Source organism: Ahaetulla prasina, chromosome 5 (genome assembly GCF_028640845.1).
Source record: "Ahaetulla prasina isolate Xishuangbanna chromosome 5, ASM2864084v1, whole genome shotgun sequence".
Lineage (NCBI taxonomy): Eukaryota > Metazoa > Chordata > Lepidosauria > Squamata > Colubridae > Ahaetulla > Ahaetulla prasina.
In genome coordinates this window covers 99651537-99679219 of record NC_080543.1, presented here as the reverse complement: position 1 = coordinate 99679219, position 27683 = coordinate 99651537, and the positions used below count along the sequence as shown (strand labels likewise).

At 38.1% G+C, this 27683-nt stretch overlaps 1 protein-coding gene across 2 annotated transcripts in view; it reads left to right on the top strand.

Annotated features, from left to right (window-relative positions):
* UXS1 (UDP-glucuronate decarboxylase 1) overlaps positions 1 to 27683 on the top strand; it is a 56251-nt gene that overhangs the window by 3780 nt on the left and 24788 nt on the right. Inside the window, exons 2-5 of one of the 2 annotated variants that reach the window (XM_058186611.1) lie at positions 15005 to 15032; positions 20096 to 20144; positions 23458 to 23501; positions 26681 to 26741. In XM_058186611.1, coding sequence (XP_058042594.1) covers positions 15005 to 15032; positions 20096 to 20144; positions 23458 to 23501; positions 26681 to 26741 — 182 coding nt within the window. Of the gene's footprint in view, positions 1 to 15004; positions 15033 to 20092; positions 20145 to 23457; positions 23502 to 26680; positions 26742 to 27683 lie in introns of both variants that reach the window. The other variant, XM_058186610.1, reaches the window with a different exon arrangement.

The window sequence follows — 27683 nt, the reverse complement described above, 5'->3', positions numbered from 1 at the left end:
AATTAATAATTTATTAGTAGTAATAATTAATTAAAAATTAGCATAGTTCATGTGCTAAGAGTTTATAATACAGTTGAAATGGACATTATTTCTCTACTGAACAGAACCAATAGCTGGATTTAGCTCCTCTCAGCGTCTACCATTTCCATCCAACTGGTGTGTAGTAGGATATCTATAATCTATAAAATGTTAGTAAAGTTCAGTATTTTTTACTTCTTTTATATACTGTGAAGTTATGTCATTGTTCTATATGATATATAAATAAAAATGTTATTATTAGAAGTAGATGGTATTCTGAAAGCCGAGGAAAGCATTAGTTTTATTCAGAGGGGGCAAAGTGCAAATTCATTTATCAATTTAGGGAGTTACAGATGGGAATGTTTGTTTTTAGAATACTGTATGACAGTTTCAAAATGGGCATTGTGCTTCTGTCTTTCACCATTAATTGTTATTGGTGCTATTTATATATTTAAAATGACCTTGGTTAATGGCCAGGAAGTCTGTTTGGCCTTAACCCTGATGGATTTTAGGAAGACATTTCTTCCTCAGGCTCTAAGTTAGAATGATGTATGGCCTGTCTAATTATTGTAAAAGGTGTGGTTTATCTAATTCTATTCTCCTGCCAGCACAGTGGTCTTTGGATTTTTTCCCCTCTTGTTTTTATTGAAGTAAGACATCTTAGAAATTGATCAGATAAAAAAGCAAATAGAAGCTGTTACCATACCATGCTAAGTCAAAATGTTCTGAGCTTTAAGCAACTATTTTGAGTAGTTCATGCCCCAAACAAAGCACACTTTTGTTACTTTTGCTTGGATAGTGAAAGAAAATGTTGCTGTATCAAGTGAAACTGTTTTAAGTGTTCCATGTTGCTTTAGAAAAAAATGCACTATAATGTTATTTTTGGAGTTTTCCTTTCTGTCCTAACACAGTAGGATCAATCATTCCCCTGTTGCATTTACTTAGGCCATTTGAAGAAGAGCCCAAGGTGATTTTTGCACTGGCATTTTAAAGGATATGTGGCACAGTGAAAGCGCCATTCCGGATCTGATCACTGCTTTTTCTTCCATTGATCCAGTACCTGAATACCAGAAGAGGGGTATTAGTGTGTTTTTGTGCAAATATATTTTAAAAATCCTATAGCAAAATGGGACATTGTGTACAAGTAGAAAGCAGATAGAATGTGAATGGGAACTCATCAAATTCTCAGACAACACAAAGCTAGGTGAATAGATAACACTGTAGAAGATAAGTTCAAGATTCAGAAGGATCTTGACAGTTTTAAACACTGGGATTTATCTAACAAAATGTAATTTAGTAGTGAGAAAAGTAAGGTTTTACACAGACAAGAAAACCCTGATGCATATGTATAGAATAAGTGGTACTTAGCTCAAAAGCAGTAATGGTGAGAGGAATCTAGGAGTCCTAATGGAAAATCACTTAAATATGAACCAGCAGTGTGGTGGAGCTGCCAAAAAAGCCAATGCAGTCCTAGGCTGCATTAACAGAGAGATAGTATCAATCAATCAATCAGAATAGAGCTAGAAGGGAAGGTATCAAGATCACTGGAGGGTTAGTACTGCTTTATACTGCTTTCATAAGACCATAGTTGGAATAATGCATTCAGTTTTTGTCATGATAAAAAAAAAAGATGTTAAGATGCTAGAAAGGGCATAGAGAAGAGCATTAAAAATGAGTAGGGAGCTGCAGGTTAAAATATATGATGAATGGTTGCAGGAACGTGGTACATCTAGGATAACTCGGATTGATATGGTAACAGTCTTCCAAGTTTTGAGGGGCTGTCATAGAGAAGAGGGATTCAACATATTCTTCAAAGCACCTGAGGGAGGACAAGACATAACGGATGGAAGCTTATCAAGGAGAGAGCCAACTAGAACTAAGAAGAAATTTCCTGACAGTGAGAACAATTAACCAGTGACTTGCCTCCAGAGTTGTGGATGCTCCATCGCTGGAAATTTTTAAGAAGAGATTGGACAGGCATTTGTCCTCAATGATATAATTTTTTTCTGCTTGAGCAGGGACTTGGACTAGAAGACCTCCAAGGTCACTTCCAACTCTGTTATTCTGTATTCAGAAGTACAAAGTTGATTTGAATGGTCTGTGGAGCTTAGGAGCTATTTGCATATACTCTGATTCTATTGTTGCAATATAGTTCAGTGTCTTTAACATTTCTCTAAGTCTTCATCCACAAAGGCACTCTGAAAGCATCACAATCATCAGGACCAAAAATCATATGCAGTGTGCCTATATAGTGTGCTTAGCAAACCAACAAGGAAGTATTTCCCCTGAAAAGTTTCTCATGCTGATGGCTTTGGCGATTGGTTGCTTGGATAATGACTCCTTTGGAATTGTGCTCAAGGGGATTTGAAAAAACAAAAAGATTAATTGATTGGCTTCCTGGGCTTTTTTTGATATTCATTGTTGCACTGAATTTTGTCCTTTTGTTGTGGAGACTACAGAATACATTTGAAAATGCAAAAAGTTTCTGGTAGTTGGCCTGCAAAGCTTGAAGTGTGTGTGGACTCTTCACATTCCTGTGTGCTGCAAAAGGATGCTTTCACTTGTTGGTTTGACCTGTGTGCTGTCACATATCATTCCACTAGCATTTCAGGTGTAAGAAAAATATTTGCTTTACTGAACAAGGTTGAACAATGCATGACTTATGATTTCTGTGTGCTGTTTAGGATGTAAATACAGTATAACGTATAATTAGGATATATAAGGAAGCAGAGATTTTTAATTTTCCACAATAACGCTTCTGTCCTGGTCATCAGTTCACTCTTTTTCTTCACTCAGTCTTCTAGGTCTAAGCTATATTCTGCTCTATTCTGCTCTGCTTTGCCTTACCTTACTCAGCCAATGCCAGGCTGATAAGAAGAAAGTTGGGAACTGAGGGAGGGAAATATGAAGATAAGCCTGCAAGTGTTGGGGTAGACAGAGGCAGTGCTTGTTCCTGATTGTTTGCAAGGTTCAGTTTTGGTGTGCAAGAGGTTTACTTTTAAAACATTATGTAAACAAACCACATTTATGAGCTGACTGGAACCCATTTTCTCCCAGGATGTCTTCCTGTCCTGGAGGAGGTAATTGATTTGAAATGGGTCTGTGACAGATTAAGATCTCCATCTTCTTTAAAAAGAAAATGCAAAGAGCCAACTAGTAATTTCTCTTTTTATGTTTCTTTCTTTAGTTTTCCTCATGCAAAGAAAGATAGATTTTTTTAAAAAGTTGAACTAAAGAAAGGCTGTATAGGAAGTCCATGTAGCCATAATGGGATTATTCCTTTATTTTGTTTCCTCTGCCAATCTTTCTGCAAACTGGCTTGCTGGTAGCACTCAGCATGAATTGCTGTCCTGTCTGTTTCTATTCCAGGGATGAAGAATAGAATCTGTTCCCATTGCTTCCTACTGCTGAAATGCTTGAAACACTTGGTTTTATTTTGCAAAATGTGAAACGCTTAAACGACTTTGAAATTTATTCCTCTGAAATGCAGTCATTTCAAAATGGTTTTTCTTTTACAGAATATTCTGGATGAGATACTTTGTTTTGACATAACAAAATATAGTTTGTGTTTCATGCATAGAAGAAATTATCACTAAAGCATAGCTGTGGAATAATTAAAAAGCACAGTTCCTGCAGAATATAATTTGTTTGAGATTTCATATTCTAGGTATTGTACTGTATCAAAAAAGTGAACAGAACACCAGTTAGGTCTAGTGGTTAAGGCACCAGGCTAGAAACTAGGAGACTGGCATCTCTAGTTCACTTTAGGAATGAAAGCTACCTGTTACTGTGAGTCAGTCATTTTTTCTCAGCCTCACACAACAGGTTCAGTCAATAAACCAATCCAGCATTTCCTGTTACAACTAATCGATTAATATTTAGTTGATCTGGAAAAAAGTGGACCTGCACTTGCAGGAAAATGCTTGGAAGGAGGAAAAAAAACTCAAGGTGAATCCTCAGATTCTGAGCATAGTATATTTTTCAGAACTATATACCATACTACTTCTCTCTCCCTTCTGTTTTTCATAGGGGTAATAAGTGCTGAAAAATACATGCATGAATGTGTACATTTTTATGACTATTAAGTGATACTACTTTAAAGCGGTGGTGCTGTTGACTAAAACTGAAAATTATTCTGCAGTAAATATAGCCAGATATTTATTTCACCATGTAAGTAAAGTTTAAAAAATGGTTATCCCCATTCAATCTTGCTGTCCCTAACCTGTTAGGAACAGCAATATTAGGTCAAGAAAAGACAGTGCAGAATCCCTATGTTTATTGGAGCTCAGCAGAGTAGTCGGTTTCTTGGGAGTGTTGGATCGCAGTACTTCACAAAATAAATGTGCATCCCACCACCATTTCAGAACCTAATATAAGATCAGACTTGCTGTTGTTGACTGCTAGTTCCAAGGTGTTTGTGTGTGAGGGAGGGATGTTGTGATTGCTGTCTGTGCTTGGGAAAATTAGCTACAGTCAGGCAGAAACACTTCCCACCCCCATTTCTCTCATGCCTTCATACACTCACTTCACTCACAAGCACCCAAGCCAGTGTTGCAGCTGCCTGTGATAATTGAGACACACCCTGATGTTTTCAAAGACCTGCCGACCTCACCCGCCCCCCACTTTAGACCCTTAGTTTACAAAAACAGATTGTAAGATAGAGTAGGTAAGGGTGTAGGAGGAAAGGAGACTACAAATAACATATTGTACAGACTAGAGACAGGAAAACGAAGGCGACATTTGGAGATTGGCAGCTATTTCAAGTAGGCAAGTCCACTCCCAGGACCACAAGCTATGGTGAGCTTCGTATCCCAGTGGGAGCCCTGACTGGAGCTTTGCCAGGAGCTTGGTAGCAACCAGAAAAGGAACAACTGCACTGAAACAGCATCACAGCCCCAATTAGTGTAAGTACCTTTGGAAAAAAGCAAACGTTGTATACTACATTAGAGAATGTAGGATTAAAGACATATTTATGTGCAACATCATCTTGCAAAACCTCCTCCGGTGGAGTTCACCCAAAACAGTTGCCTGTTGCTGGGGAAGTTGTGTGCTGCAATAAAGCAGTTTGCTATGCTGTGGTGTGTCCTGTCCTTGGAAAGAAAAGAGCCCTTACAGCATGTGCCACTTTCCTTCTGCACCGTACTAATTCTTGACCAGTCAAAAATCATGTCCTTTATATATGTATTGCCATAAGCCATCACCTGTGGATCCCCATTTTTAATGTAAACTTTAAAGCACTGCATTCATTTGACTGAAGAGGTTGTGAACAATTGCCTGTTGCTAATGAATACAGGGAAAATAAATACCCTGTTAGGTCCATGTAAGCAGTATCACTGAAGGAAGCAAAGATTGGAGCAAAGACATACATAGCTAACCCTATAGCTTTCTATGTATTGCCTGTATTGCATATACCTGTGATGGCGAATCTATGGCACGCGTGCCACAGGTGGCACATGAGCCATATCCTAGGGCACGTGAGTGTTGCCCTAGCTCAGCTCCAGTGCACATGTGTGTGCCAGCTAGCTGATTTTTGGGCCTTCTGGGCCCACTGGAAGTTGGGAAACGGACTGTTTCCGGCCTCTGGAGGGGAGTGGGGAAGACCATTTTTGCCCTCCCCAGGCTCCTAGAAACCTCTGGAGCCTGGGGAGAGCAAAGAACAGGCCCACCAGAAGTCGGGAAACAGGCCATTTCTGGCCTCCAGAGGGCCTCTGGGGTGGGTGGGGAAGGCCATTTTCGCCCTCCCCAGGTTCTGGAGCCTTACCAGGTCCACCATTCTATCATGTGCCAAAAGCGGGGGGAGCGGGGGGGCAGAGCGCATTCAATTATGGGTGTGGGCACGCACATGCGCAAACCCCCTGTACTCCTCCCGCTTTTGGCACACGACGGCAAAAAGGTTAGCAATCACCGGCCTATACAGAACACAGACAGGCTGAAGTATAGAAGCTGAATGCATGGTTTCTTCCCTTCTCTAGCTACAACAGAAGAGTATAGAGTTGTGTATGTCCTTTAGGTTCTCTCTCTTTCTCAGGATAAATTTAGTTGGGTCTTTAGATTATCTTCCCATGCAATCATTTTGTACGGGATTTCCTGTTTTTTATTGTTGTGTTACTGCAGAATTTTGAATCATTGATCAGCTTACTAAGATAACATTCTCAAATCTTTTTTGTAGCTTGTCTTTACAATATGCCCTCCTTCTAGAAAGTTATTCTTCTAGCAATTACTGATTTCTATGAACACACTGTCTAAGGATAATAGCTTTTGTGAGCTTAAGAATATTGATTTTGCTTCCCCCAGATGGATGTGATTACAATGCCTGTTATTGCTTTCTTACAGAATGTTTTAAATGTTTTATAATTTCCATGTTTATTTCTTTGAAGTTGCTATTAGTAAAAGAGTTTCTGGCTGTTTCACGTTTGGACTAAAATAACCCTACAATCTCAGCATAATGCATAGAGCAGGGGTCCTCAAACTTGGCAGCTTTAAGGCTTGTGGACTTCAACTCTGGAAGTTGAAGTCCACAAGTCTTAAAGCTGCCAAGTTTGAAGACCTCTGGCATAGAGTATCCTAGATGTAGTTTTTAATAACAGAATAACAGAGTTGGAAGGGACCTTGTAGATCATCTAGTGCAGGGGTCTCCAACCTTTCAGACCTCAGGGACCACTAAATTCATAATTTTAAATCCCGTGGACCACTAATATGATCTGTCTAATGACCAGCTGGGTGGGCGTGGCTAGGTGGTCATGTGACTGGGTGGGCATAGCCAACTCCATATCACTCATATCAAGGGGTGTCTCACCAGCCTCTACTTGCCCCTCCCCTCCCAACCACTCCTCGCCTGCCTACCCAGGCTCCTTAGTGCCCCAACAGGAAGCAGTTGTTGGAGCTAAGCAGCCACCATGAGAAAGAGTTGGCAAAACAGCTCAGTTCGAATTGGATCTGACTGAGAAGGGGGCTCAGCAGGAGCACCTCACTGAGGATTATGAGCATAGGCTTTCCAAGCAGAGGGAAGACTTGAGGGAGTGCAAGGCCAGGTATCCGCGCCTGGAGGTCAGCGGGCTGAGATGGGCAGCCAGTTCCAGGCCATGATGCAGTCCCACTGGAACAAGGCCTTCTGGCTCTTCACCACCAGTGGCATTTCCCTCTAGCCTTTGCCCAAAGCCCTGCACCAGGTGGCTGAAGCAGACCCCAAGTCGGAATTTCGATTCCCCTCTGACCTCCACAAAAAGACCCCCAAAGGGGGAGACTCTCTGCAGCAACACAAACGTTCAATGCATGTATCCAGCCCAGTGGCCGTAGTTTGAGGACTCCGGATTTAGGGCAATATATAAAATGTAAATAATTTTTCTGTGGACCACCAAAATTATCTCACGGACCACCAGTGGTCCATGGATTACCAGTTGGTGACCACTGATCTAGTGACTAGCCCAACGCCTCCTGCCCAAGCAAGAGATCCTACACCATTTTTGACAAATGGCAGTCCAGTCTCTTCTTGAAAGCTTCAGTGGTGAAGCTCCCACAACTTCTGAAGGCAAGCTGTTCCATTGGTTGATAGTTAGAGTTGAATAAACCATAATTCATTTTAAACGTTATATGTATTTTTAAAAATGCTATGAGAAAATCATTGCAGTGGTATCAGTATATGACTTTTAATTGCAAAAAATAAGGACAATTAGAGCTTAAACCTTGTTGGGCTAGGTATGTGTTAGTGAAAAAAGGCAATCTTGATCATGAAATGCATGTAGCTTTTTAAAGAATTTGCATGCCTGTTAAAGTGAGGTAGGAAAGTTATGCTTTTATGCTGTTGCAAGCCACCCGGAAGTACTTGGGATAGTGAGATGGGAGGCATGTAAACTTGATAAATAAATAAAAATTGTGCTTGTCAATATTAAATTATTAGACTGGAGGTGAAAACAGGACTTGGAGACCATCTTATTCAATCTCCTGCAGAGATCAGTTCTTAGCAATCATCTTAGCTTTTCAGCATAAAGATCTTGCCCTTAACCTGGTCTTTTAGGTCTTCCAATGATGCAGTGATCATGACTGCAACTGAATCTATCCATCTTGCTGCTTGTCATCCTCTTCTGTTTCTTTATTTCTTTCCCAGCATTATTAATTTCTCCTGAAAACTAGGTTTTTGTGCAGTATAAGAAAGTAGAAAGAAATTTGAGTCTGGTAATTTGTGCCTTGAATGAGAAATCTGGGTTGATTTGTTCAAGAATATTTTTGTTTGTTTTCTTGGATATTCATGGTATGCTTAGGAGTCTTCTTCAGCACTGTTCAAACTGTCAGAACTGATTCCAACCTGCTTTTTCAAAGCCCATCTTTCATTTCTATAGTGTATCACAGGAAAAACCATTACTTTGTTTATTTCTTTAGAAAAGTTATATTTGTCGAGAGAAGCCATTGATATCCCAATGTAATAGCTGCAATAGTTTTGCTAAAGTTTTTATCTTGCTATATATTTCTGGAGTCTGAGCATATTCTTTCCATAAAGAAGGAAGCACTGCTGAGGAAAAAGGACTATTTTCTGTCCATAGTTGGAAACCTGACTTCTTGTTGTAGTTATTTCCATCAGCAATGGGAATTAATTAATTAATTAATTTTTAATCCTGAGTGAAATTAACTGGTCTTGAAGTTGGGTAAATATCTGTTGGATGTAAAGCTAAGAGGAAAAAACCTTGAAGGCCATTTTTGTTAAAAGCCTTTTTAAAAAGTGTTTTTCAGATTTTTTTTCCCTGCCTTCTAAAATCTGTACAGTTTTGAGTTCCAGAACTTCTAGCAAGCATTGTCAAAAAGGGCAAGGAATCCTGGCACTGTAATTGAATGCATCTAAAGACCATTGAGTGAGAAAGGATGGCTGGAAAAATTGAGATGAGAATAACCAGTGCCTAATTCTTTCAAATTGAGCATAACCCTTGGGATCAAACAAGTGAGTGAGGAACAGTTCTGGTTCAACTTCCCTAACATTTGGTTCTGATTTGTGTGAACTGTACTATCACATGGTTAGTTTGACTCCATTTCTGGATTGATGTACAGCTGAAATCCTTCCAGAGAATTAAGGGAAGACTTAGTGACACCATTAAGGTACAATTAAATATATTCATCTGTTGATCCCAGTAATTTTGATGGTTCATTGGTATGCCAGCCTGTTTACTTTATCCATGAAACTTAATGCGGCTTCCTGAAAATTAACTCTTTTCCAAGATCATCTAAATATTTTTTAATCACTTTTATGGCAGCCCTCCACAAAATTGACCTTGGCCTGCATAGAACTTGTGCTGGTTTTGATCTGGCCTATCCTAAAGTTAGGTGCACTGTGTTTTCAACCATCAGGGTAAATATTTCAGACAGTAAGATATCAGATTAATTTTGATTCAGTAAGCAGACTAAGAACAATTGCCTTATTGTCCACTGTAGTTAATGATAAAATGTAGCTAATGCGTTTATAAGTAGACTTCTAGATAGCCTGTTAACAGCGAGTGGGTGGCTTTGAAGTATTTTGGCTGTAATAGCAAAATTGGCTTTGTTTATGGAATCTTAAAGGTTTTGTATTAAATATCAGCTTGATCAAAGTAATATTGCCACTGCATTTATTTAAACTTTGTATCCATGTATTCTATCAAACAATGCATAAACTTTTTGCCAAAATAGATATGCTGGGAGCAGAACAAATTTGTTTGAAATAGAACACTCTATTTTAAACACTATATACAACTTTCTCTCCCATTAGCACAGTTACCATATTTTGGATATTTTTATGCCTTGTCTGTTAACTTCTTGGAATACATTCCCTGCTTATTGACCTTTTTTTCTTCCCAAAGAAGTACATGACTGCATAACTGTCTTAAAATAAATTGTGTGAGTTTAATCGGCTATCCTTAATCTTTGTATTTTTTTTAACTTTCATACAAAGCTTCTTATCCAGACTGATCATTTTTTATTAGTGTGCATCTTAGAGATGCATACATGAACTGGTCAAAGATAAACAAGTTGATTTTTTTAATTAAACTGGGCAATTGTTTTATTACCCTGTTTCCCTGAAAATAACACATCCCCTGATAATAAGCCCAATCAGGCTTTTGAGCGCATGAACTAAAATAAGTCCCCCCTGAAAATAAGCCCTCCCCAAAAATATATAAATGCATGTGCAGCCGGTCCCTGGCATTTCCTCTGGTTAGGGTTAGGGAGACAGAGCTGGAAATAAGGTAAGACAGCAAGAGGAGCCTTGTCTTGCATCACGCATCCCAAAATAATAAGACCTCCCTGAAAACAAGGCCAAGCACTTATTTCAGGGTTCAAAAAAATATAAGACATTTTTGGGGAAACACAGTATCAGAAGCATGAAAATGACAGATCAAAAACAGAATTTATGCCATCACTGTAAATTGCAGTGGTGGGCTGATTTTTTTTAAAAAAAATGAGCTTGTATGTTTACTTAAATAGGACTAGAAATATTCATACTATGGATTCTTATTTATCTAGGTCTTGATCTGATATCTGAAGTCTGGAAGAAAGAAAAACAAGGACAGTGTTTTATTCTCAATCCCTTTTATCTTTCTTTTTTCTCTCCCCCCCCAAAAATGAAAATAAAAAGAATTAGAAAATGTTCCATATGGTTTATTTTTTAAATTATACACAAGATTGATAAGATGTAAAAGAGATTAATCTGAGTTTAGAAATGCTCATACTAAATCAAGAAATGAACAAACATGTAAAACATTATCAGTGCAGGCAAAGTATTTCAGGAGTTTGTATAAAAGAAGAATCAGCATTAAAAGGAATTGCTGACTGTGACAGTTTAGATCCAGAAAATGAGACGTTAATCAACATCACATTAGGCAAAATGCATATTCTGAAAATGCATTGCTCTTTTTATCAGCTTTTGTTTGAAAATGAACATTTTCTGTTTATTAGATACAGGGAAGGACAAATTGGATACTTATCTTTTTGTTGTATTCTTGGGTCAATAGGTTATTAGGTTTTTCAGGATTAACATTTTATCTGCTTGCTTTTTTTTTAACCAAGAAAAAAATGAAGAAATATTGCATTCCTTAGAATTCAGCCACTTGTTGCTCCTTTTCAAGCAAGAATAAAAAGTGAATTCAGTATATTCTACATATCTCTATTCTTCCTCCCTCCATTTATTCCATTAGTTCAAGTTTTCTGTATTATTTTATCTCTTTCCTCGATCATGCAGAGAGTTTTGTATATATTCAAGAAAATAGCTGGAAAACCCTGATAGTTTGACTAGGTTTGGGTGAAGATCTCAAAGTATAATTGGAGATACTATGATATTGACATTACAGTTCCATCATTATTCCACAGGAATCAGTTTCTTGTTCCAGTTGAACACCTGAATAAAGCTTACTTCCAAACAAGATAAAAAATTATTCAAAAAAACCCCAACCTGTAATTACTAATTATTATTATTATTATTATTATTATTATTATTATTATTATTATTATTAATAATAATAATAATAATAATAATAATAATAATAATAATAATAATAATTTAATTTGTATACCGTCCTTCTCCCGAAGGACTCAGGGCGGTGAACAGCCAAAATAAAATACAAAAGAAACAATACATACAATACTAAAAAACAATCCTTAAAAAACTTATTCAAATGGCCAAATTTAAAATGTAATAACACCCTATAAAATTGACAGAAATTTCAAACCCATAAAATCAATTTAAAAATTTTTTTTAAAAAAAATCAAGCCAGTCCAGCAAGGCGGAATAAATAGGTTTTAAGTTCGCGGCGAAAGGTCCTAAGGTCAGATAGTTGTCGAAGTCCAGGGGGAAGTTCGTTCCACAGGATAGGAGCCCCCACAGAGAAGGCCCTCCCCCTGGGGGCCGCCAGTCGACATTGTTTGGCTGACGGGACCCTGAGGAGTCCCTCTCTGTGAGAACGCACCGGTCGTTGGGAGATAGAGGACGGCAGTAGACGGTCCCGTAGGTATCCCGGTCCTAAGCCATGGAGCGCTTTAAAGGTAGTAACCAATACCTTGAAGCGCACCCGGAAGACGACAGGTAGCCAGTGCAGTCTGCGCAGGATAGGTGTTACATGGGAGCTTCGAACTGCTCCCTCAATAACCCGCGCAGCCACATTCTGGATAAATATAAATAAAATAAATATAAATAAAAAAACCTTTTCTGATTCTCTATTCGTAAAACCGCCAGCAAGCTCTAGTGCAGAAAGTCATATGCATATATATTCCTTATCCCATGACAAGCATGATAAGCAAATTGGCATGCTATACATTTTGAATAAATCTTATACCATTTTTTCCTTTTGCTAATTTAAATGTGTTTGTTTTTTTAGATACTGTTTCCCCTGCCGCCGCCTCCCCTCCCCTCTCCCTCTCATCCCTTCTCTCCTTACCATATTTAATTCTGGCAAAGATATCTTAGATGCTTATAGTAGTTTAACATGCTTAAAGTAAAGGTAGTAAAAGTAAAGTAAACCTTAAAGTAAAGTGCTCAAAGTAAAAGCAACCTTTTGTTTGATGTGGGAGGGTCATTCTACGGAGCTTTATCAGCAGAATGGATAGAATGGATAGTTTGTTCCCTTAAATCTAGAAACAGCTAATGGGTATCTAAGAAGCTTTGGGACACCTTTTAGGATAAAGTGATGCAGAGTTCTGTTTCAAAAGCACACTGGATGCTTTTGAATTTGTTTTTTCAGTGGCATTAAAAATCTATGTGACAGGACTTCTTAAGCTGTCAGAAATTCTAAATAGAGAATTATGTTAATAATCTACCTATTTCAGAAGATATACTTGGTCCTGGGTGAAATTCAATGTTGTTTACTACCAGTTCTGTGGGCGTGACTTGGTGGGCATGGCAAGGGAAGGATACTGCAAAATCTCCATTCCCACCCCACTCCAGGAAAAGTATACTGCAAAATCCCCATTCCTTCCCTACTCCTGGGGGAAGGATAGTGTGAAAACTCCATTCCCATCCCACTCTGGGACCAGCCAGAGGTGATATTTGCTGGTTCTCCTAACTACTCAAAATTTCCACTACCGGTTCTCCAGAACCTGTCAGAACCTGCTGGATTTCACCCCTGGTTCTTGGGGAATCTTTATTCATATTGGGGACATTGTTCTGAATAGCAAGTAATCTATTTAAACTGGGTTTTATGTATATGGTAAACAGTTCAAAGCACTGAACTTGCATTATGTTTATAGATATCCTAAAGCAGCATATGAGCATTGAATTGTCTTTACGTAAAGGTTTAGGTGAGGAAAAGTGAGAGGGAGATGTTTAATGTATTAAAGGCACACTCCCTGGTATAGTGGATGTTAGACGTGATGTATTTCAGCATCAGTCAGGAAATTACAGGAGTTGAAGCTGTTATATCTGCAGGCCATTGAATAGGAGAAGGCTATTCTTTAAAACATTTTAAGTGTAAGTGGTTTTTTTTTTAGCTTTCCAAATAATTTTGGATACTGTTATTTTTTTTAAAAACAAACAAACCTGTAATCTTCTGAAAACTGCTTTTCTGCAATTTTCTGCAGGAACTCTTTCTTGCTTTTTTTAAAGGAGTTATGCTTTTAAGGTTTGTAGCCTTCTTGTGTTTGAAATATTTCACAACCACCATTTCCAGAATCATATTCATAATTTCGTCAAGTTTTAAAGGACCTCACCTTGAAATAATGCCTATGTTATTATTTATTAGATATTGAAGGGCCATTAATTGTCGTGCACTTCCATTGTCTAAAGCTACTTAATTTGCCATTTTATTGAGGCTTGATGAAAGCAACCATATGTGTTTATCTGGAGATAAATCGATGGAGCCTAACTTTTCAATAAACATATATGTTGGAATGAAACATTAGCTAGAAAATTCTAGATCAAAACTTTTCCCCTTTGCCATGAGATGCGATGAAACGTAGTAGTCTTGATTCACAAGATGGAGTGCATCCCAGAGGAATAAGAGGCTATTCTATGCAGATACTTTGTGTGAGAGAAAGAGGATGAAAACAGCCCCTCCCTAGTGGTTCTCAGAGTATATGCTTGATGTTTAGTTTCAGTTTGGCAAGGTTCTGTCTATAGGAACAATAAAGAAATCTACTTGAAAGAATCACTACCCTGTTTCCCCTAAAATAAGACCTCCCTGTATAATAAGTCCAATTGGGCTTTTGAGCACATGCACTAAAATAAGCCTCCCCCCAAAATAAGCCCTCCCCAAAAATATTAAATCGCATGCGCAGCCAGTCCCCATTTCCTCTGATTAGGGTTAGGGAGACAAAGCTGGAAATCAGGTAAGACAGCAAGAAGAGCCCCATCTTGCTCCACATGGCCCAAAATAATAAGACCTCCCTGAAAATAAGTCCAAGTGCTTATTTCAGGGTTCAAAAAAATATAAGGCAGGGTCTTATTTTCGGGGAAACACAGTACATGTCTTTCTTGATTTGGGGGCCTGAAATAAGCTATAGCAGGGGTGTCAAACTTGTGGCCCATGGGCCAGATGCATCAAGCACTGGCCACACCCACGGCCAGTTTAGCAAAGGGGAAAAAAGTCATGATGCGTCACTCAGCGATGATGCGACTTTGACACCCCAGAGCTATAGCATCGAATGGAGAACAAATATTACATTTAGAACAATAGCGTAATGACCTGCAGTCAAAATTAAGATCTACTTGTTATAATATTTTGCTATATAATACTTCTGTGTTGAAAACAGCATGTTAATCTATCAATACATAATTGTGCTTTAGATTCTTAAGTAAATATTCATAGTTGAGAGACATAAGCCCTTATATTTCTAGTCCCCACTTCCAGGGTCAAGATGAATTAAAATATACATAGTAGGTCACTTTTTAGAAAACCATTCCATTCCTGAAATAATAAATTGTATTACAAGCATATGTTATTCATATAGAATTATTAGTGTCTTAAAACAAATGTATTATGAAATGATGCCAATTATTTTTAAGCAATATTAATTAATGTTTCTGTTTTCTTTTTTACAGCTGTATGGGGAAATGTGCTCAACATGAGGTAATATACACTTCTCTTGTACATCTGTATAGCTATAACATAATTTTTCTTCCAAAGTAAAAGGAAAACTCTTCTCCCAACTGTGTTGCTTATTGCTAGAAAGGAAGTTAGGAAAATGATAGCTAGTGTGATTCATTTCTATGATGGGAAAGGTCACCTTTCATCACAAATTTGTGGATGAACTGAATACATGCATCACTTTACCCCTTTAAAAGGGCTGAACATTTTCATCAAATACGGAATGTGGTAGTTCACATTTAAAGCAAGGAAAATGTTCCATCTAGAATTCTACATTTGAAACAGGGAAAATATTCCATCCAGAATTATTCTGCTGGTCACATACCACTTTTGCTTAATCTGAGAGATGTTGGTCTTTCAGAAAAAGAACAGTGAAGAATAAAAATGGAAAAACTTGTATTAATTGGTCCCAAGAAAATTAGCATTCTTGCTTTTTTTGTTCCTCATTCTTTTCCAATTTTCCAGCTATTAATTCCTCATATTTTTATAAACCTTCCTATCTCTTTCTTTGCCCCAAACCATTATTGTATTCTCCCTTCTGCTGAGAAAGGTGGCTAGAAAGAAAATGGAAAAGGTATGCTATAATGCACATCCCTTTTTCATAATAGTACAGTTGTAACATTTCAAAAATTTTTGAATCCATAGTTAATGTTGGGAATTTGCTGTTTGCTATCATGAGACTAGAATATTTTAAGCATATTGTAAATGATAACATGTTAAAGCATTAAAATATATATATTGGAAAAATTACCCTTCTTTCCTATTTGTTTATTTTTTGTTCTTAAAAAGCATGAAGGAGAGTTCTTTGTAGCACTTCTGATTGTAAGGTAGAAACAAGCTATTGTATAAATGAGGACATTCATTAAGGACCTGCAAATCCTTAAAACAGCTGATCTTTTTCAGGGTTTTATAGCTGTTCCTACAATGCATTCTGAGGAAAAAAAGCATTTGCTTTGGAATTTAAAGCATGGCACAATTCTGTGAGAGATAATACATGCCCAGTATTAAGCATGAGATAGAAGTTTATTTTAGGAAATAGCTTCCCTATCCTTTATTTTAGGAAATAGCTTCCCTATCCTTTCCATCTAGCTCAGTGGTAGTCAACCTAGTCCCTACCGCCCACTAGTGGACGTTCTAGCTCTCATGGTGGGTGGTAGGGGTTTTGTCCGATACTGAAGCACTTTCCTTTTTTTTAATTTAATTGACTTTTTAAAAAAAATTCATAGCATTATTTAAAAACATTTTCATTAGGTTTTCATAAAATTCCCTGTGACAATTTAAATTTCTGAAAATATACTATTTGTATTGCCTGCGCATAAGTTTAGTTCACGTTACATAAGTGAAACTAAATGGCGCTATAGTGCGACTGCAAGCAAAAGAGCCTCGTCCCAGAATAGCTCGCGCATCTCTCCCCACACCACCCAGCTGTAACAGACAAGCAGAGCTGGTAGCTGGCACCACTCCTCCCCACACAAACCCAATCCACGATGCACGAGTGGCATGTGCAGATGATACACGGCACATTACTGTGGAACCAGTGGGCAGTTAGAAAATTTTACTACTAACAGAGATACAAAAGTGGGCAGTAGGTATAAAAAGGTTGACTACCCCTGATCTAGCTTGTACAGTATTCAGGCATTATCCTGTTGGTTAGCTCCATTCCAAGATATTTCTTTAGCACTTGTTGTATCTATCTATCTTGTACCTTGTTGAGAGGATTTTGCCAGAAATCTTCAAATTACACCATTTAACTGAGTCAACCCTCACTGTGAAATACTTTTCAGAACAAATATTTTGTAAGAAAATCTTTTTAAGCGATCCCACACAAAAGAAAAGTAAAAAAAGGCCATTAGAGAAAAAGAATAAATCAATTCATCTTGTTTTCTTCCAGGCCCTAGTGTTTCTCAATGTAAATTTTCTGGAATTCTCCCTAAGGATATTTGAGGAAGTAGGTTCAGATAAAAAGCGGTGACAAACCGAAAGGCACTTAGTGAAGGTTGTGACATTGTGTACTACATATCTGAAGTCTACTTCAGATTTAGTAATCGAACCCTGGAATTAGCTTTTTTATGTGGCAGGGTTCATCTCATAAGTTGGTGCTATGTCTCAATTACCCTCAAATGTGGGTCTTGGCGGGGGAGGGGTGTAAATAAAAATTTAAATGAAATAAAAAATAAATAAAAATGGCTCATGTGATTGAACATATCTCCCAAGATTTTAAATATTTTTTTTATTTCTATACTTTCCATTTTTAAAAATAGTATTTCTCCCCCTACTTTTGGAATTCAGTGGGCCCCATCCAGGAACTCTGCATTGTTGCCCCTTTTCTGTCCAGTACAGAGAATGGCGATGGTGGTTCAATTCATCAAAATCCGAAGGAAATAGATTTCTTGCTTTAATGTTCCACATGAAGCATTTCTAAACGTTGATCTTAAAACTTGCCTTTTCTGGCCATTAGCTTTTTTCCCCCTTTATTTATTTTCACAAGAGGTCAAAAGCTGTGTTAGGTGCCAGGAACACTACATAATGAATAGCTATGTTTAGTACTGCCTCTGACAATGCTATAAACTTTTTTTTTTAAATGCTCAAGGGATAATTTTATGGAAAGGCAACTTTTAACTCCCAGTACTGTTCTTATTTTAAAATTATTTGGCAGTCTTGTCTAAATTTTGTAGGAATAGAATTGCGTGTTTGATATGTAATAGTGTTGACAAAACCTTTTTCAGGGGAGGTTTTGTGATCATATAACTTAAAGGAAAAACAGCCTCATTTGACTTACAGGACCCCTTTCATAGGTGAAGGATCCTAAACAGACCTTTCATTCTACTAGGACAATTAGAAACTAACGCCATTTGGAATGTTTAAATGCAATATTCTGAAGTATTACAATTACCACATATAACTTTTGAGGTTTTACCACAAACCTTTCAATTTGCTGAATTCCATTTACATAAATAATTTTAAAGAACGGTATTTGAACTTTTTACCATTAAGCCAATTAAGTGCACAGGATAATCTTTAGAATATGAGCAGGAAACAGCTTCTATAAAAGCATTCATCCAAAGACAGTAATTTTGTTTCAGGATATTGTCTTCTCTGTGTATTTCAATCGTTTTCCTATTCACAGGATGGCAAGGCAGAAAATCATGATTTTAGCAATAGCTGAAGGAGAGACTTCAATTTTAAAAAGAGCATATAAAGAAGCTCTTTGAATAATACCTGACAGACTTATCAAAGGGCATAATAGCTATTTCATAAGCAGTCTTCTGAAGTATACCCCTGACTTTTTTTGGGTACAGACGAAATGTCAAATGACTTTTAACAAATTAATGAATATTATAAATACCTCTCATACTATTGCTTCTTAATTAAACTTTATTCTGTTCCTTGTCCAGTTAGCTCAGGGAATAATAAATATCCTTAATTTATCCTCACAGCAGTCCTATGAAAATGTCTAGGTCAGGGGTGTCAAACTCAATTTCATTGAGGGCCACATCAGGGTTGTGTTTGACCTTGGGGGGGGCGTGTGGGCATGGCCAGCTCGACCTCATTCATGTCAGAGGTGCCTATGGTAGCCTGAACCCTCTGCCAGCAAAAAGCTCGGGAGGGTCAAAAACGGAGCTTGGGAGGGCTGCACGCAGGCCTCCCGACCTCCATTTTTGGGCCGGTCATTGTTTTATTGCTTCCAGGGCGGCCCTGTGGGCCAGAGGTAAGCACCCCACAGGCCAGATCCAACCCACGGGCCTTGAGTTTGACCGCTGGTCTATGTTATGGAAGAATCTTTCTCTCTTCCCTCACTGAGGTGTCAGAGGTGCCTGTGGTGGCCTGAACCCTCTGCCAATAAAAACGGAGCTCGGGAGGGTCAAAAACGGAGCTTGGGAAGGCCGCACACAGGCCTCCCGAGCTCCATTTTTGGGCGGGTCATTGTTTTATTGCTTCCAGAGCGGCCCTGTGGGCCAGAGCTAAGCACCCCACAGGCCAGATCCAACCTGCGGGCCTTGAGTTTGACCGCTGGTCTATGTTATGGAAGAATCTTTCTCTCTTCCCTCACTGCCTGAACCAAGGTCTCCCCCCTTGATGCAATTATTTATCTGCTAATCACATTAGCTCTCAGACTGAGCTCTGAAAATGTAAAGAAAGAAGTATTATCCTACTTCTGAAACTGTCAGTCTCTATGAATCTTCCACGCTCTTTTGATATCACAGTGTTTAAGTAGACTATATGCTTTATTCTGTTTGCTTTCTGGGAATTTGAGCACCTATTCAACAGACTCTACCATTCTCACTAAAGCAGAATTGACTTTGTTATAGTCACAGGATGTTACTTGCAACCTGGATATATAAAACAAACAAAAATACATATTCCTAACATTCCTAGGTGGTGCCTGCTGCCCCTTCAGATTTAAATAAATAAAATTGAAAATTAAAGCTGCAAACAGGCTTAAATTTGACATGTTCCCTAGCTTTTGATTTACCTGACATTTCAAGCTATTTTTAATTTCTTAACACATTGTGTAAAATTGAGCAGTTAATCCAATGAGTGATTAAGGTTTGAGCCTTGGATTCAAATTCGCATCCCCATTCTTCTCAGTTTATTTTTAGGGGCCAGATTAGGTGTTGAGTCAATGTTGAGTAGTCCCTGCAGTTTTCTTGGCAAGATTTCAGAACTGCCATGGAAATAGCCTTGAGTTACCAAAGGAAAGGCACCAAAAAAATAAATATTTGATGATGTCTCAACCTTATCAGCATTCAGGCACAGTGTTAATACCTTCCTTTAGCACTTCTGATTCATCTATTTATTCTTTTAACACCCATTCACCTGGAAGAAGAAAATTAGAAATTATGGTGCCATTTTATTTATGTCTGAATACAGACAACCTGTGGTCATTGTTAATAGTTGGTGTGGTAACAGGTGGCTTCTTTTTCAAATAACATCAGAACAAAAACCTTAACGTAAATTCATAATTTTATAATGTTTTATAACATGACCATGTGGCTTGTCATGTTTAAAATGTTGCTTTCTTTCTTTGGCTTCCTATCCAGCAGGTTTATCCAGGATAATGGGGATCAAAAAGTAGAAAATAAAATTGAAGAGGTCAGTAGACTATGTTCTCTCTCTTTTTTTCTTCCCCTTTTTATTTATTATTCCCTTTTAATATTTTGCTTTGCATTAATAAATCAATTATCAACTTTATTCTCTTAATACTTCCTCTTGAATTGAAGTTTCTTTTCATTCTTTGGCTTGGAGTTGGTTAAGAGGGCCGCGGTGTGGCTCAGGCTGTAAGAAGCCTGTTATTAAACACAGCTGCCTGCAATTACTGCAGGTTCTAGTCCCACCAGGCCCAAGGTTGACTCAGCCTTCCATCCTTTATAAGGTAGGTAAAATGAGGACCCAGATTGTTTGGGGGGGCAATAAGTTGACTTTGTATATAAATATACAAATAGAATGAGACTATTGCCTTACACAATGTAAGCTGCCCTGAGTCTTCGGAGAAGGGCGGGATATAAATGTAAACAAACAAAAAAAAAGAGATGACTACAATGGTTCAAAGTGACACACATAAAAATCAGGTGGAGTTATATTGAAACCGTTGTAGCTGTATCTTGGTTTTTGTTTTTTAACCATATTCTTCCATTTGAAAACTTACAGAAATTCTCAGCTCCACCCCTGTAGACTGCTTTGTCAAGCTTCTTTGTCAAATTTTTGTTGGTTGGGGTTGAGGGAGGATAGTGTGGTGCTTGTTTTAATGTGTCCCCATATGGCTACTAACATGTACATCAGTTTTTAAAAATGTAATATAAATGTAACTTATATGCCACATAAATTTTTAATTTTTTTTTTAAATTTACATTTATATCCCGCCCTTCTCCGAAGACTCAGGGCGGCTTACAGTGTATAAGGCAATAGTCTCATTCTATTTGTATATTTACAAAGTCAACTTATTGCCCCCCCAAAAAATCTGGGTCCTCATTTTACCTACCTTATAAAGGATGGAAGGCTGAGTCAACCTTGGGCCGGGCTTGAACCTGCAGTAATTGCAGGCTGCTGTGTTCTAATAACAGGCTTCTTACCAGCCTGAGCTACCACGGCCCTTACCTAATAAATAATCATATTCTGATCTTCAGACCAATTTTCTCTGTGCAATCTGCAAGTGTATGTGTATATGTATGTGTGTCTGTGTGTGTATTTGTATGCACACACACACATTACATATACATACATATACACACACACTCACATTCTGTTTCCCTGAAAAATAAGACCTACCCCTAAAATAAGCCCCAGCATGTTTTTTGTGTATGCCTAGTATAAACCCTACCCCCAAAATAAGCCCTACTTAAGAGCCTGCAGAGCCAGCCGTATGCCTGTTCCATCTGGTTGCTCACAGTACTGTGGAGAGGGGGAACTACCCCTTGCACCCCATACTGGCTTTCCTCAGGGCCCCCAAGCTAGGCCATCCATGCCCCAACACCTCATGGCGGTAGCACTGGCAACCATGTGCAACAGGAGAGTCCACGTCGCCACTGGCCCACTTCTTCTGCTTGTTCATGGCCTCAGTGGAGCAGGAGGCAGAGCAGTGGTGGTGCTGCAGCCACAAGGCAAGGCAGTGTTGGGGCATGGATGGCCTGGCTGCAGGATCCTTAAGAGCCATGTGAGATACGTGGGGCAGCTCCACCCTCCCTCACCTCATGGCCATGGCATCAGCGTGTCATTCGGCCTCCTGCTCCGTTGCAACCACAAGCAAGTAGAAGAAGTGGGCTGTTGTGAAGTGTATCTTGCTGGACGGGGCTGCTGGAGCCACTGCCACGAAGTGAGGCAGGTGTTGGGGCATGGGTGACCTGGCTGCGAGGGGCCTGAGGTAAGTGTGGGCATATAGTGTGGGCACATAGGGCAGCTCCATCCCACCACCTTGTGGTGGCACTGACATGCTGTGCAGCCTTCTGCCTCGCCGTGAGGAAGCAGAAGAAGTGGGCCTCCCATATATGGCGGGGGGAATAAGGTACCCCTGAAAATAAGCCCTAGTACTTATTTTGTGGCCCCAAAGAAAATAAGACCTGGTCTTATTTTCAGGGGAACAAGCGGATATATATATCTGCATCACAATAGGTCATTTTGATTTTATATTAATGGTTTATCCTTGATACTTTTTATTTTAATGGGACTTTTCTGTTGCTAAAATGCAAGTGTATTAGATCATGACTTCAATAACTTTGATGAAATCATTAAGGTTTATTTTCATCATCAATAACTTAAATCTCAATTATTTCATTGACCTGTTCAAAATATAGCTAAGTTTAGAACCATGCCATTATTTTCAAAGGTTTGTGTGTGTGTATAACATAACAACAACACTACATGGATGTGAACAATGGAACATCTTTGTACATAAGTAATTACTCTTAATAATATAAAATATCATTAGTATAACTTCCAAAAAACCATTCTGAATGTGTGACTGAAATATGAGTAAATTCTAGCCATTTTCTCTTGAATTAGATTCATGATCACTGAATATAATTCTGAATATAATGAATATAATACATTCAGAATATTTATGATATACATAGTATAATAATTAAAAAAAATTAAAAAAATTATAAATAGTATAAAACTAAATAATTAAAATTAAATGAGTCCCTTGGTTAACTCCCAGTGAACTCTACAGTTCTCTTGAGAGTGTTGAAGGACTCTTTGGAGGACCTTTTGGGTGTAGAGGGCAAAAACACCACCACCACCATGTCCACTTAAGATAATGTTGACTGTATCTGAAGTGCATTGAGGGAGTCAGTTTGGGGAGATTTGGGTTTTTTAAAACATGGTTTGATTGAATTTAACATTGCAACTATAGAAGGTAGCCAAAAAAATGTGGCAGAAGGGAGTGTCAAAGAAGAAGGTGTCCACACTGACATTGAAGGACAGGAATGAAGGCAGGTGCCATGAGGGGTGCAGTTTTCCATGATGAGCGGGAGAGTATTTAAAGAAAGCAGGCAGGGTAACCAATGGTCAGTTTATTTTATTTATTTAGTTATTTATTAAATTTATATGCTGCCAATTTCTTTACTGAAAGCAACTCTGGGAGGCTATTCATCACTTGCATCTTTGTGCAATAACTTGATTAGTTCCAAATGAAGCTCAGGGAAGTAGCAATTGGATGTTTTCTGTGCTGGTCTATGACCATAATAAAGATTTGGTTTGATGTTTTTGGGTTTGGACTATGTCCTTTATTGCAGCTAACACTTTTGCCCTTTGAAATTGGAGAGATTCTTATTAAGAGAATGGCATGTCATCATCTGTCCATGATATTCCTGAAATATTTAAAGTCGCTTATAATGCCTCTATTCTCTACAAATTGTCATTTGAAATGGAAAATATATTAATACAAAATTAATTTTTAATTTTCTTTTAGGTTATTGCACCTCTAAGGGAAAAGATCCGAGAATTAGAGAAAAGGTATGCTGATTTGTGCTTTCAGTAGATCATCTTTTGTTTTATTTTAAGTTAAGCCAAGGAGTTTATGTCAGAATATTTGGTCAAGAGTGTACTGAAAGAACTGTACTTACTGTACTTACTGTACTGAAAGAAGGTCTGTATGCAATAAATGCTACTGTCTCTAATGGTAGTATTAAGTACGCATAATTTAAGTACACATAAGTACACATTTGAGGCAAGATACCAGATATGGTCCATCAATATTTATTGCTGAAGTTTACTGTATGCAAAATCCTTGCATTTGCTTTCAAAACAAACTCCAAATATTAACATATTTGTAAAACGCGATGTGCTGACATTTCCAGGAGACAATTAAAGGAAGAACCAATTTAGTTCTACCTTCCTCCTTTTAGCATTGTTGTGCTGTCATATTTAACTCTAAATGGTTGTCTTTCAGAAGCGAATCTTGTATTTTAGGCTGCAAATCTATTTACGCTTACCTGAGGATTATATCCCACTGAACACAGCAGAATTTCAGAATAAACTTCTACAGGATTATGTGATTGATAAATAACCAATGATAGGTTGCTACTACCTGTGTTTCCCTGAAAATAAGACTGGGTCTTATTTTCTTTCGATCCCCGTAAAAACAGAAGCTTCAAATAAAAAATGCATTGTAAACAAATATTATCTAACAAGTCAAGCAATGATTATGAAATGTGTTATATTATATCAGTGGTGGGTTTCAATTTTTTTTACTACCGGTTCTGTGGGCATGGCTTGGTGAGCGTTGCATGGCTTGGTGGGCGTGGCTTGGTAGGCATGGCAGGGGAAGGATACTGTAAAATCTCCATTTCCTCCCCATCAGCTGGGACTCAGGAGGCAGAAAATAGATGGGGGTGGGGCCAGTTCTCTGAACTATTCAAAATTTTTGCTACCAGTTCTCCAGAACTGATCAGAACCTGCTGAAACCCACCTCTGTAATAAGATAGATGTTGCAGAATTGAAAAAATAATCTCCTATTTTGAAAAACCAAATTGATATCTCAGTAAGTATTTAGTAGGCAGAGTTGCAGAGGGCTATTTCAGATCTGAATATGAGGTTCTCTCCCTCTATTTCAGAGTTAATCCATGACATTGCACTGGTAATTTTTACCCATGCTGGAATCAGTAATGTCTATTAGTGTAATTGGACTGAAAATCTCTCTGCTCCAGTCTTAGAATCATCCAGACATAATATTCTCTACACCTTCTTAGAGAGATGCCTTCTAAATTGTACCTAATTTATATTGTTTCTTTTTGAAAATGGGATTTCTAAATAGTCCCTATAGTGAGTGAATTATAAATATGGAGTAAATCAAATGTAAAATAATGAATCTCTTAGAAGCGCTGATGCTAATGATGTTCTAGCCTATCAGAATATTTATTCAGAATATCACCTGTGTTTTCTTTCCAAACATGACTATTGAGCTGTAGAGTTAATACAAATCTTTAAATATTTTTCCCAGGATGCTGATAAATGACTCTCCATATATACTGTAAAGGCATTATATTATTCTTCTATACTCCACAACAAAGCAAGGATATATTAAATGATTTTTGATGTCTCTGTTACTGTCACTGTGTTGTTTGTGCACAAGACAAGTGTGCTAGTTTAATACATTTGAGTCAGAGATGGGTTCCACTTACCTTTACTACTGGTTTGCAGTGGCAGCATGGGCACACACGTCTGTGCATGCGCAGAAGCTTCTGTGCATGCGCAGATCACCCATGATGATGTTGTGGCAGGTGTGTGGAGCCTCCTGCTGGTTTTAGTACTGGTTCTATAGAACTGGACAGAACCGGGAGCAACTCACCACTAATTTGAGTGTCTTCAGATTGGTTGTGGATGGCGGAAGTATACACAACCCTGTTAATAAATTTCAGAACACAGTCTGAGCATGTTCTTGAGATCCAAATTTGGGTCAATTCATACATCAGCAGAGACCTCTGGGGCTTCTTCTTATGCTACTTCAACAGTGTCTGGATGGCAGAAGTTGTTCTGACCTAGGCTTCCCCAAAAAGCACAAAGCAGAATCCTGGACCCGACAAAACCCTTTTTATTAAACAAACAGTGAATTCCTCTCATTCACCTTCAGCAAAGTCTTTCAACGGAGAATTTACAGTCAGAATTTACCTTATCTGGGTTGGAGAGCTGCCAGGCTGATATCTTCAAAACTTGGCAAGAAATCTCTGAGAATCACAAACCAATTAAGCAAACTAATTGTCTCCTGCAAATTCCACTCCCCTTTCGCTCCTCTTTTATTCCCTCTGGGAGGGGCCATTCATGTTCATGTAGCCTTACTCCCAAGTCAACCCTTGTTCCTTAGCTGTTCCCTTCATCTGGCACTCTGTGCATGTGCACACTGGGAACAGGCTCCAGCTGTTCATCTGCCTACTGCTGGCTGACTATGAAGTCAGCTGATAACTGGCATCCGGCCCTGGACCCCTCTCTGCCTCCGACGCAGAGCCCTGATTAGAGCCTTTCCCAGATTCCAGGACTGGCCCATGTTCCTCCCCAACCTCCTCGCTCTCGAAATCTGCTGCCAGCTCTGCTGGCCACTTGTGGGCCACAACAGAAGTATGGGTGGAAGACTAAGACCAGGTTTCTTTTCCATCTCTACAATGGAACAATGTTAATTTTCAAACAGTTCAAACAGAGGTATCCATTGCAAAGAAGTCCTGTTTAATTCTATGAATATGTTGTTTTAAAATAGATCTTCTGCTATAGAAGAATATTAGGTTGGAGTGGCCTAGAAATCTCTTAAATCAAAATAAGTAAACACTGGCAGGATGTGGGAAGAGAATCACGAACTCAACTTTTTTCCTCTCTTGTGAAATGCCACAATTATTTAGAGACAGATTTCCTTTGCTGTGGCGAATATTTGTAACAGTTTTTTTGCATATACTTTCAGTGATATTTTGAACCATTAAACATATTAGAAACATTTTTGGGGATTATTAACCACAGTTCTTCCTATTAAATACTTTATTAATAATTCTGAAATAAAAGATTTCAAAATTCAGATTTAAAAAATCCATGAGGGACAGGAAGCAAGTAAGTTCTTCGGTTGAGAAAAACTAATATTTAATTAACATTACAATGCTTGCAACTGTTACTGATGTGTTGTTTCAACGTTTCTATTTTGAAATGCTTCATAGTTTTACTCAGAAGTACCCACCAGTGAAGTTCTTATCAGAAAAGGACCGTAAAAGAATTTTGGTAAGTTCAGCCCTTGTTTGAGGCTAATCAATTATTCTCAGTTTTTAAAATAAAATTAATGAAAACAAAGCTGGAAATGGGCCCAACCTGAAAAGGAAATCTCTTACTTTGTGAAAAATTGTACAGGGATCCAAATCAATCTTTGGCTGAGCCTATGCAAGCTTGCGTGTCTGTGGCAGTATGGTGGAGCAACTGTTTAATTCTGTTTTGGTTCCTTTGTTGAGTATCCTACAGGCTGCCCCACTGCCCCCAGCGCTGTTTCCAATCAAATGCAAGTTAACTAACTGCTTCCATGATTTCTAGGATTTGCCCAGTTCAGAGAAGAAACAATGTATGGAGATTAACCTTTAATTAATACTGTCAAAAAGAGGAATTGATTGAGCAATACTTTTGTTGATATACCATGCAATTAAGAACCTTTTAGAAACTACTCTTTGTAATCTTAAAATAGAAAGTGATCATAAATAAAACCCCCATAAAGGATTAGTCATAAGACATGTGCATTTCTGTATTAAAATGAAAAAAAAATGTAACAGGCTTGAACTTGGTATTGGAGAAGTGATACTTTTAATTTAATTGAGTCTGTCAATGAATAATGCAGTATGATTATATTCATTTGAGCAAGGTCTCGTGTGATGCATTTAATGAGATCCTTCTATATTCTGGAACAGTAGCTTTTCAAATTATTGGTGAACCATATAAGTGAGCAACTTCAGATGCATTCCATCATATTTTTAATGTGGCCACTAAAGTGGTTTTTAAAAATCAGGCAATATTATTTATGTTAGCTAAAAAGTAAGCTATACAAAAATAATATGTGATTACCATCAATGATGTGAGATTAAGCCTTTCTAGAAACATTTCTAGTATTTTCTTTTTCCAAGGTAAATATTAACCTCATATCTGTGACTGCGCCAATTGCTTTACATCACTCATGGTAAT